Here is a 12,575-nt window from a genome sequence, read left to right as displayed (position 1 = left end):
GCCCCGCCAACACTAGACCAGTGCTTCTCAAACTGTTTAATTTCAAAGACTTTCAGGGTTTTTCTTTTTTTTTTTCTCTACTTTTTTTCCCGAAATTTCTGTACTTTTACTTCTATTTCACTACACCTCAGTGGCAAATATTATACTTTTGCTTCACTACAATTATTTGAAAACTTTAGTTGGGTACAGGATTTATTTCCGACACACCTGACAGTCTGACCGACAACCTACCCTAACCTAACCCTAACTGCAAGCACGACACATGTCGGACCAACACATGTCGGGACCTTTGTTGTGTCGGGGACCCCGTTGGAAGCCCCTCGAGGATGCCAGAGGGCGTCCCCGGACCCCCACTTTGAGAACCACTGGACTAGATAACCCCCCCCCCAGCTGTCCTCCTAGTCTCAGCCCCACTCTCTCCCATCCACACAGTCAAATCTGGAGTGTTAATGTAACCCCCAAATGGTCAAACTGGATCTGTAAAGGCTACGTTTATTACTCTCCAGATTTTACAGTGAAACTCCTCGAAAACCTTTCACTCCCTGTTTCTTGACATAGCCCTGTTTTGTTATGCTTTGCTCATTCATTACTTCATTCATTACATTTTGTATCTATTCCCTCCATTTTAATCGACTCTTATTTACATCATATTCTCTTGTATCAGAGTCCGTCTATCCTAATATTCAGTTCAACTGTTTACCAGACCTAGATAAATAATAATAATTATTATTATAATAAATAATGCATTTAGTTTTTGTGTTGCCCTTTTAATTCACAAGGAATCTCAGAATTAAAAACACAGCTATCAAACAAGACACGACTTGCTTTACTTAATTTTACATCTCTCCAAACAAAGAATTAAAACCCAAAACAGTATTTTACCCATGTGTTCATTCTACCACTTTATGTTGTCTTTCAAAATGATCTTGTTCTGCCCCAACTCCTTTCACCCTGTTCGATAACTCAATGATTCGATGCCTTCCCCACTCTCCCCTTGTTAGAAAAGGGCAGGCTTGTGTGTTCCTAATGTTAACTCCAGCATGTCTGTTAATGTCTGTTAACCAGCAAGGGGCTCATATCATTGAAATGGTCTTCAGCACATACATGCCCACTAGCCTATTACAAATTGTCTGATTAAAGCATTTTCTCAAAGCATGTGTATGTTTTGTATGTGTTTACTGCAATTGTTCTTGTGTGTGTTCTGTCTGTGTTTCTCTCTGTTTTGTCTTGTGTGTGTGTGTGTGTGTGTGTGTGTGTGTGTGTGTGTGTGTGTGTGTGTGTGTGTGTGTGTGTGTTTCAGCTTTCTGAGATGTCTGCATCATTCTCCTCTTCTGGACTGAGCACTCTCACTCCATCATCAACCTGCCCCTCATTGGTGGAGGGACACTATGACATCAGGTATGAGTATGACGACAGCTCAAAGACACGGTCACAATAACGAGAGTTGTCACAATTAGAGAGATGTCAGTCTATATTTGACCACATGGACCCTAACGTCCATATGTCACAGCAGGAGAACATTCACCGAAATTGCTTGGAACATTAGCTGATCTACACGCTCACAGCACGTCGCAGTGCAATTTATTGTGAGCTTGTAGATCGGTTGTTTTCGGCAAAGATGTTTGATGTAGAGGGGAGAAAAAGAATGCCTGGGGACCTTGGTCCACAAAGTATATATTGTACGGGTTGCAAAATAAAATGCATAGACCTGTGTAATTGTATAACATTATGTTTACCTGTATCCAACCTGTAAACATTTAACAGTAATTACGGTATGTCAAATGTGCAAAGTGCAAATGCATTTTGGACACACGTTTGTGTTTTTTGTTTTTGTTTTAAATAATATTGATGTAATTATTCTTCTGTCTTCTGTAGACACACTGAGCCCAGTTCAGGGGCTTCCACACCAGATCTGGACCCCTACAGCCCAGTGGACAGGAAGAAGGCCTTCAGGGGATGTACCTTTGTTCCAGACATCCAGGAGATCCGTGTCAGGTTAGGGACAGTGAATTTTCAATTATATCAAACGTTACAAAATTATAGCTCTTGTGCCCTGCCAGAGGCCCTCTAATACTAACAAATTAAAACTTGTAAACAGGTGAACAATAAATAAATCAATAAATGAAAGCCATTGTATACAGGTGAGTTTTTTGCTGTGATTTAAAAGAACACGGTACGCTTATTAACCCAATTTGTGCCCAAAACGTCTCCAGACGTCCTGAGAATTACCCCATGGTGTGCCCAAGACGTCTTAGGAAAAAAAAATATATATATTATATTTCTTTGGAGAAAAAAATATATATATATATATATTTTTTTTTAATCGGATGGGCACCCCATGTCGCTATTTTGAAAGAATACAAGGGCACACAATGTGTTGTTGCTGTTTTATATTGCTGCACTGTATTTTATTCTGCTATCGGAAAGCACTTTGTAACGTTGTTTTGAAAAGTGCTTCGTAAATAAAGTTTATTATCATTATTATTATTAATTCTATGTTAATTAAAATGTCCATGGCACCAAACACTGACATAGCAGACATACATCACCTTTTTTTCCTGACATGCAGCCCCATTGTGTCGAAGAAGGGCTACCTGCACTTCCTGGAGCCCCACACCAGCGGCTGGCTGAAGCGCTACGTGGTGGTGCGGCGGCCATACGTCTACCTGTACCGCAGCGAGAGGGACACCGTGGAGAGGGCTGTCATCAACCTGTCGTCTGCACAGGTGGAATATAGCGAGGACAAACAGACCTTACTGCGGGTAAGTGACTTGACTTTTTAAGTTGAAGATACTGAGACAGTACATGTTATGAGATGACATGAGTTTACATGGGTTGACAGTACATGGTATGAAATGACATGTCATGACAGAGTCATTGGGTGTCATGAAAGGTGTTATATCGTTGCTATCCAGAGGAAACCTCATAACTCCATTTTTGAGGTTTTTGATTTTTTCCCCCCATAAATCAGTGCTATTGAACACCCTTTCACCACCACCTCTCTCCTTCTCATGCAAGTAATTGACAATAGCTAATGTCACAACACCAACTTTGATGAGGCAGTATTGCATTGTTTAAAAAATATAAGGTTTTATTAATTTCCTTAAAAATGTATATCTTTCATTTCCTGAAAGTTGGAGTTTTGAGGTTTCCTCCGGACAGCAGAGATATAGATTTAAAGGACCACTTCACCACTTTTCAACCTATCACTAATAATCATGATAAAATGGCACAATTTTGATCTACTCAGTCTGTGTCTCATAAGAGAGCTGTGGGCAGTTTAGCAACCCGTCCACCAGTGACATCATCATTAGGCAGAATTTCTTTTAACAAGATCTTTTTTACAAAAATGTTTAGATTTGTATTATCGTGAGAACGATGGCTTCCATGTTCGCATTGCAACTTTTCAGGACTAGAAAGCCTGCAGTTTCTATTAGCTTGGATTCCCCATCGATGATGTCACTGGTGGACGGGTTTCTGAACTGCCCACAGCCCTCCTATGAGACACAGACTGAGTAGAAAAACATTGTGCCATTTTATCATGATTATTAGTGAGGACCTATTATATGAAGATAGGTTGAAAAGTGGTGAAGTGGCCCTTTAAGTTATTATTATCATCATCATTATCATCATTATTATGATATCAAATTAAATGAGAAATCCTTTTCATCCGAGTTAAATTGGAATAAACACAATACTCAAATGTCACATATCAATCATACAGTAACTGGTGTGATGTCCCTACTTGGATACACTGATTTGGACCTGATTGATCAAAGTGACTTGTCGATGCCCCCCTGTGCCTCCAGACTCCCAACACGTTTGCAGTGTGCACCGAGCACCGTGGGATACTGCTCCAGGCCACCAATGACAAAGAGATGCACGATTGGCTGTATGCTTTTAACCCTCTGCTGGCTGGCACCATCAGGTGAGTGGTGGAAGCGCTCTGCTCTTTGTGAACTCTTCCGTTGATGGAAGAAGTTCTGCTGGGTTTGCTAATAACAGACGTTCTCCAGGTTTTCTAGAGCTTATTCGCATTGTGCGTGTGTAGATTTAAGAATCTTGCAGTGAAGTTGCTATTTAGTAAACAAGACGTTTTAAAAAGAGATCATTTGTCCCTGTCTTCTTTTTTCCCCCCGTCCCGGCTCTCCTCCCTTCAGGTCAAAACTGTCCAGGAGAAAGTCGGCCCAGTCGGCCCAGAGGATGTGAGTGAGAAGTCAGTGAAGCTGCCAGGTGGAAACAAGCTTAATCTAAACCTATGCTCGGCCCACCCTCCTGCTCTAATGTACATAAACCATATAAACCAACCTTATACATAGTCCATATAAAACAAACTCCTGTACAATGACCCTTCCCCTGTCCTACACAACGGTACATTTCTCACCCTGAGAACTCCCTGACCATCTTTCCTCACTTTTGCAGTCTCTTTCAATAGATCCCCCGCCCCCCCCCCCCCCCCCCTCCCCCCCCCCCCCCCGCCTGCATGGTGTTTGTCCGCCTGATGGATAGAAGAACCAGACCAGACTAACGAATTGACCCATAGTCCTATTTAGGAGCTTATCTCTGCAGGGCATTGCGACTAGTACAGTAGGACGCTGTCATTACCTAGGAAAACAGGTGTCTATAGAAAGATAGAAGTTGTTTTGCTTATCTAAATAACGGTGTCATGCTCAATCCCTCTGTCATGCATCTTCGTCGTACAACATATACACCCCCTGTCTTCAACCTTGCATCGTATTTCTCCTTAAAACAGTCAAATGAGGGCTGAAAATAATTGTGAGACAGTACTATCTGTTTTGTGGTCTTTGTCATGCCAGATGTTTCCCTGTGTAGGTGTGTATGTTGAGTGCAGGAACAATGGCACTTCTTACATGCCAGCCGCTCATTCTTCTTACTGTAAGCAGCATTTACATTACCTCAGTATGGAATGGCCGGGTGCTCTATCGTCCCGTAAAGTAGTACCGCACGCCACTATTTTAGTAACCGAGGCTTCACATAAGCATACAGAGGAACAGGTTATTGCTGCAGGCAATGGCCAGTAAGGGAAGGGATTTGATTCCACTAAAGGGGACGTTTTTCCAATTGCAATGTGTATATTTCTTTTCTTTTAGTCCATTTTTTTTACATGAGTAAACAAATACAAATTTGCCCACTGCCCGTGAAAGCGCCCTTGGCTTGTTGTTGTTGTTGTGCGGTTGTGTAATAATTTAGTGTACAGTTTTTATTTATTGCTCTTAATTAACATTTCCTGTACTGTATTTTGTTCATGTTGAGACAACGGACCGCTATTTTTTGCATTGCACTTTAAAATCTTGAGTTAATGTTTCGTGTCATTAAGCTCTGTTGTTTTAACCAAAGCATCTTGTCTGAAACGTTACAAAGCCTTTCCACCATGTTCCCATAGTTGTTTTTGGTTTCTTTTTTTCTTTTTCTTATTTTCTTTTACCATTTTCTATTGACAGATTTTCTTACAAAGTTATGCTCACCCTTAAAAATCTGTTCTATATTTTAAATAAGACTATTATAGACAGTCTAGAGGTACATGAAACGGGAAGCAGCGAAGTAGCTGAGATCTTTTATTGTGACATTCGGTATGTGGACCAAGGACCGACACAGCCCATTTGGTTGCATAATTGAATTTGTAAAATGTTAAATTAACCATGAGGACTTTGCTGTGTGTGAGCCCTGATGTTACCAAAAGTTCAGAACAGTTTGGATATTACGTATGTTTGTGTGTACAAGTGCATTATTCATGCACCAGGTAGTGCCTCCCATTGTTTCTTTCTCATAGTGTCTCGTCCCCTCCTGCACCTCATTATCATTCTGTTTCATTGATTAGCTTAACATCAGTGGTGGAAACAAGTACTCAAATGTTTTACTCATGCAAAAGTATCAATACTGGCTGCAATATAGACATACTCCGTTACAAGTTAAGAGTTCAGAATTCAGAATTTACTGGAGTGAAAGTAACAAAAGTACTGGTATCAAGATGTACCGTAATTAAAGTACTAAAAGTAAAAGTACGCATAGTTCAGTACAAAGTGTGTACAAAATCTTTTGAAAATAGCCGATCTGCAAGCTCACAATGCACATTGTGAGCTTGTAGATCGGCTATTTTCAAAAGATTGCGGCTGAAATGTAGGGTTGAAGTGGTTAATGTATGTTTTATAATCAAACTTAAAATTCCCAAAGTAACAAGTAACTAAAATTCTCAAATAAATGTAGTGGAGTAAAAGTACAGTAAGTTTAGTTACTTTAGTACACCACTGCTTGACATTAACAGTGTATTCTGAGCAGGCCTTCATCTGCTGTCTGTTAGATATTCTGGATCTTTTTCTATTGTTGATCTATGGCAGTGACTGAATATAACATCATAATAGAACATGCAGTAACGGTAGCCTGTAACAATGCATACAGCACATAGTGCATATCTTCAAAGTCGTTTACTGTAAATGTTGCATTTAAGAAAAAAAAACTGCTGAGCTTTTGTACTGTATCTAAATATTATACAGCCTGGTGCTTGTATTAGAAAAACCAATACAGTATATGATTATCTTAATGTTATTACACATTGTACATCCAGGGATTAGTTCCTATAGTTGCTTTCATGTGTCTCTGGTACCACGCCATGTACCAAGGTGACCCCAAATGTTTGTTTGCTACATGGACATCGCCATCACAAATCCACAGGTCATTTCAATTGATAACCGTACAACCTGTCAAAGCTTAGAATGATCCCGAGACCATTCAAATCCATCGTGTGATTTAAATGATGCTGTTGTGTCGGTGTATAATCTTGTCAGCAGTACTCTATATTGTCTTGCAACGCTCCATTTTGAGTCTGAACCAAAGCCACATGGTCTGCCAGCCATTTGGTCTTCATCTTGCCGTTGTCTGACTTAACTGAAGGACAAAGCGTATTAAGTAAAGTATACTCTGTATGCCTCAGGCCAGCCAACCTGTTGAGCAACACCACTTAATACTCTGAGTCTGAGAATTCAAGCAAGATCTGACTCACATGATGTTACAGGATGAGATAAACAGACAAATTCAAACCATCTTGAATTGTAGTGCTGTATATTTTAGTTCACAATTGCACCACCTTGTGGATCACTTTTTCTTGGCAGCACATAAGTATAAATATTGAGTGTGATTTTCAAGGAAGGCCTAAATCCATTTACTGTACATTCTGAATGATGTTTTGGGTCATCTTTGTATTGGACATATAGATTATTTTTGTCCTTTTTTGTTTTTCTTAGAATGCCAATAGATATTTATGTTGCCTGCTGGAACAGTGGAGAAGTCTAGTAGAAAGCTTTATTTATCAAATCACGTGGGAAATGGATTTGTGGGTTTCCAATGTAGAATGAAATGAATAATCATGCATGAATCATAATTATTATGATTTTTATTGGAATGTATGGATAAAAACAGAAGGAATTAAATTCGCCATGCCCCCGCTTGACGGAAGAAGACCGTTTTTGTATCGAAATTGTGTTCTTGTCTTCTTATCAATCAGTCCTCCACCACTGGATCAAATTGCATCAGATCTAATCCTATAAATATTATTTCTAGATAAGTCTAGATTACGTTGTCTACAACAAAACGAAAGCAAATCAGTGGCACTTTTAAGGCAGTTTCTAAGTTTCATGCAGGCTGCTTGAGACAACCTGTAAAGATAAAATGATACGGTGTTGACTTCATGGATTATTTAAGTGGCATAGTTCAGGATCTAAGCATGTGGATCCTTTATCTTCCTCTCCTTGCCTCTGTCCCTTGCCTTACTGCTTGCTAATTGATGCCAGCCTCCCCTCCTCCTCTCCTAAATGCTGCTTGTAAACTATCGCTACCCCATGACCCCTTGTATCGACTAACTGGATTACCTTGTTGGTTCTTGTCATGTATATAAAACCAGACTGCTGTGTTGGATCCTATCACACAACACACAGGTCATATTAACTCTCTTTATCGCTCCTCCACTTTATACCATGATGAGTAAGAATTGAAAAATATATAATCAGACCCGGTGCTTGGTTAAGTGTCCTCTCAGAAGCAGTGATAGTGCTAACACGACCGGTACAAGTTTTGCACTTTTGATGTCAAAATGCGGGAGCAAGACAGTCGGACAAAAAGGACTTGGGTCAGCACTCCTGTTCTCTGAGCTGCTTGATAAGGACCGGGTCAACAACATGAAGTCTGATGACGTCTTAATCTCAGTGCTCATGTTTATCTTTGAGTGTTCTGGAGTTTCTGCTGGTGTCTTCTTATGTCTGTGGACACGTAATAAAAAGTTGTTGAGAAAAAAAAAGTGAAATAAATCAAATAAATGTTGGAACTCTTTTTGTTTTGCGTATGTGGATTTTTATTCATTATTCATTCATTCGGTCATTTCTGTTAATTTTAGTTTATTTGGCAGTTGATGGCTTGGTTGTTATGGCCATTTTAGCCTATGACCTTTGTATGACACAATCTCTGGTTCTTGGTAATGCGTGGTAGTGGTTTTAAAGTTCAAGTTTGGCTGAGTTCACAGGGAACGCTGTTCAGAACAGATTGGCTTTTGAATAAACAGCTGCACATCTCTCATCATTTCACCCGATGCAAAATGAAAAATGTTGACCCAGCCTTTCTATATAACCTATTTTTTTAGCCTGTATAAAGAGCAAGCAGTTCCATGCCAGATGATAAACTAATTAATCTCTCTCTCTACGAAATGACGCCTCAGTTGCGTAACACTGTGCAAATACAGCTCAGTTGCACAACACTGTGCAGTACTTTCACTTTCAGGACATTGTGATACGTGTGTGTGTGTGTGTGTGTGTGTGTGTGTGTGTGTGTGTGTGTGAGCTCTCTATTATTGATAAAGCACTCACAATGTACTCAACCCAGGAGCCGTTACACTAATCCGCTTATAAGAGAGGCATAAAGTGTTACTGTTACAAATACAAAGGTGCTTTATGGAGTGAGGAGGGCCACAGAGGAGGTCCCTGACCTGCAGACAAGTCAGGGCTTTTAGAGTGTCTTTGTGATTGTGTTGTCTGGTGAGATACTGTACAGTAGGTCGGCTATATGTGCGCGGTGTTATGAATATTTTACTGTGCATTAAGTGCGCGTCTGTGCATGTCTGTCTGCCTTCCTAGCTGCCCCCTCTCATCGGTCTCTGGTTCTCATTTTTCCTCTCAGTATTTGTTTCATGCATGAGTTCCTTTGGCGGACCTATGTGCCGTTTGAGAGCTTCTCATGTCCTGCAGTACAATGTCAGTGCATTGTCACAAACAGAACGTCAGTGAGAAATGGGAGCATTTGCCAAGCTGTTATATGTTATTTTAAGACTCCCAAGGGAATTGATAACAACAAACATCGTTTCCCTGCCGTGTTTTTCACTAACCTTTGAAGAATCACCCGATCGTGAAGGTAACTCCATTTCACGAAAGTCTGCCTTAAAATAGCGTGGTCGCTTTTCCTAGTGTCACATAATATCCCTCGATAGCCATCGATAACAACACAGAGAAACAGCGCCTCGGTCCGTGCCGCCATTGTCCATAAGATTGCATTGAGACTCGATTACCCAGAAGCCCTGAAAAGCTAGCGTATTTTTTTCCCCCGGTGGTCACGTGTTCCAAACGTGTGGCGTATCAGAAAAAGTGTCAGCGGAAAGAAAACCTTGTATGTCTTAAAAATAATCAAAATCGGCGAATAAAACAAATAAAACATAACTCGGGAAAGTCGTGTTCGGCAGGCAAAGAGGACTTGTTTGGGAGATAGAGTTCCTCCGCTGGACACTTTTCTATTTTTTGTAAAGATTTTCTGCCTTTATTGATAGTATTATTTGAAGAGAGACAGGGAAGGGAGAGAGAGACGGGGGGAGACATCAGACGGGGGGAGACATGCAGCAAAGGTCATCATGAACGAGACTCGAAGTCTCGAACCCGCGACGCGCAGTCAGGCCACAGCCTATATGTGGCATGCGCCTTGACCGCTAGGCCAGCCACACTTTTCAGTAGCAAAGCAGTAGAGTTAGCAAGGCTAATCAGTGAATAAAACATGCAGGGATCGACATGCATTTTCAGAAAGTCTTCAGGAAAAGATCAGGAAAGTGTGACGTTAGAATGGCACATCTGTATCCTTTCCCCACACTATTGTGTATCACTGATAGCCATCAGTGATATCAGGTCTAACTATCAGGTCTCTCTTGAGTATAATCTTAGGTTAAATAAAGGTGAAACACGCACGTGCGCACAGACACACACACACACACACACACGCACGCACACACACACACACACACACACACACACACACACACACACACACACACTATGATATTTAAATATGTATCTAGGACATTACAAGAGTAGTCAGACAACCATGCCTTTTTTTTAAATATGTAATACTATGCAAAAAAAAGTCACACTGACACTAACCAAGGCCATGCATGTGTCCCCACCAGACTGTGCCGGCCGGTCCCTTTACACACTGTAGTGTACATCCATTCCATACCATGTTACAGTAGGTCTATGTTTCCGGTCAGTGGCCACCCTATCCTTCTTGTTAATTATGCACACTAAGAAGGACCCCCATCTGAGGTTTGGGTCCATGTGTTGCTCTTCCTTCGTCTTGGTGTGTATTTGTTGCTCAAAGGGGCGAAAAGCAAACGTATGGACCGACTGGGGATCTTCTTCTATCTTCTCGTCGTTCCTCCAGACTTACATTTGACATCTGGCAGCTTCGGGATTGTAATTGTAAGTGATATTGTATTAATTTCTTATGAGAATGGATTGGCTGGAATGGATGAATGTACAATTGGAATATGGCAAATGGGGGGAAATAGGTTTATTGTACATACATAATGGGTTACAATTATATTAGTCATCATTCATGATTCATGCCTGAGACAAACTAGGACTTTTACCACAGGTTAAGCAAAATCAACCCTGAATTGTAGTGGGTCAATACACTAGCATCTAGTCTAATCACACACACACACACACACACACACACACACACACACACACACACACACACACAATTAGGAGAATCTAGTGACTAGATTCTCCTAATTGTGTGTGTGTGTGTGTGTGTGTGTGTGTGTGTGTGTGTGCGTGCGTGCGTGCGTGCGTGCGTGCGTGCGTGCGTGCGTGCGTGCGTGCGTCAGTGTTGTTTTCGTCGACTAAAACTGTGACAAAAAATGTTTGTCGACTACCTTTTTCCACTGAGGAAAACTAAATGGAAACTAAATGAAAACTAAGCTATGATGACTAAAACTAAGACTAAATATACTGACAATATTGTCAACAAATGCAAACTAGACTAAAATGTTAGGAAGGTACAAGTGGACAAGAGATCCAGTACCAGTATAAGTCATTTTACACTTGGTTGCATGCTGGAAATAGCCGATCTACAAGGTCGTAGGTCGGCTATTTTCAGCAAGTGTAAACATTTTAGTCGACTAAATCAACTGCAGATTTAGTCGACTAAAATCTTATGACATTTAGTCAACTAAAACTAGACTAAACACTAAAACATTCCAGGTGACTAAAATGTGACTAAAACTAAATTAAAGCTATTGAAGAGACTATAGACTAAAACTAAAATCGAAATGTGCTGCCAAAAACAACACTGGCGTGCGTGCATGTGTGCGCGCGCTTGTAAAAAAATAAAATAAGCTACCATTTTAAGACTTCAATCTTCTATTCTAATCATTATTCGATTCAGAACTATAGCTATACAGTTCTCAAAAATGGTGAAACCCAATTTTCTACTTGAGTGGCACGGCTTAGAATAATTGCACCAATCATGCCTATTGTAGGCTTACTGCAACAATGGCAATGGGCTTAGTCGAGAAATCCTGTGAATCAGGAAGGTCACCCGACTCAGGATATCACATCTCTGTGCTCTCTAACACACCATACACTTTCTCCTGAACTCACAGGGGGTACGCTAACGAGCTCCTGTTTCACCTGTTATTCCTATCCTATCTGCCTTATAGGCTATGCTGTGAGTGGTGCTCTGTACTGTACATTGAACACGCGTGTTTATGTGTCTTCACGGGAGACTCTTAGAAGATTACTTTGGGGCCTCTTATTGAGCCACAGGTGATATTCTGTGTCATATTTCTCTCCGGGTTCCCTGCTAATCCTGTATTTCTTTTCATTCTCTTAAAATAGGCATAGCATGAATATGTGATTGAGCAAATTAGGAAATGATTAAATGATTCAAACACGAATGAATCAATGAATCGGAAGAAACAACTAAATAGACATCAGAGCTTTCACCATTCAACTTTCTCTTCTTTTAGGCTGTTGCTTAGGCTGTTGCTTTTGTCAGAAACAAATTAAACATTCAATATGTAAAGATTAAAAGAAAAAGATTTATAGTTCACATGATGGTACAAGTGACCTATGCATGTGTAGCACCCACCCGCAAAAACAACCCTGCCAATCGGGCTCAGCCCTATTGGCACGACAGGTTGTACCAGTGATTGTATCATGTGTGTTGCTTTCAGGATGTCCATGCAGAGAGGGGAGCTGACTGTCCAGTAAGTCGGAGACATTAGGCAGTGATCCAGCACAACCAAC

At 40.7% G+C, this 12,575-nt stretch overlaps 1 protein-coding gene across 1 annotated transcript in view; it reads left to right on the top strand.

Moving 5' to 3' along the window:
* The window catches only part of kif1ab (kinesin family member 1Ab), a 48,117-nt gene extending 43,768 nt beyond the window's left edge, over positions 1–4,349 (top strand). The window contains exons 44-48 of the mRNA XM_083781398.1: positions 1,301–1,398; positions 1,876–1,995; positions 2,570–2,762; positions 3,810–3,928; positions 4,161–4,349. Of these exons, the coding sequence (XP_083637524.1) occupies positions 1,301–1,398; positions 1,876–1,995; positions 2,570–2,762; positions 3,810–3,928; positions 4,161–4,209 (579 nt within the window). The 3' untranslated portion in view covers positions 4,210–4,349. The remainder of the gene's footprint in view (positions 1–1,300; positions 1,399–1,875; positions 1,996–2,569; positions 2,763–3,809; positions 3,929–4,160) is intronic.
* Positions 4,350–12,575: the final 8,226 nt, after the last annotated feature.

Source organism: Protomyctophum parallelum (assembly GCF_964188405.1).
Source record: "Protomyctophum parallelum genome assembly, chromosome: 14".
Lineage (NCBI taxonomy): Eukaryota > Metazoa > Chordata > Actinopteri > Myctophiformes > Myctophidae > Protomyctophum > Protomyctophum parallelum.
This window is presented reverse-complemented; position numbering and strand designations above follow the sequence as displayed.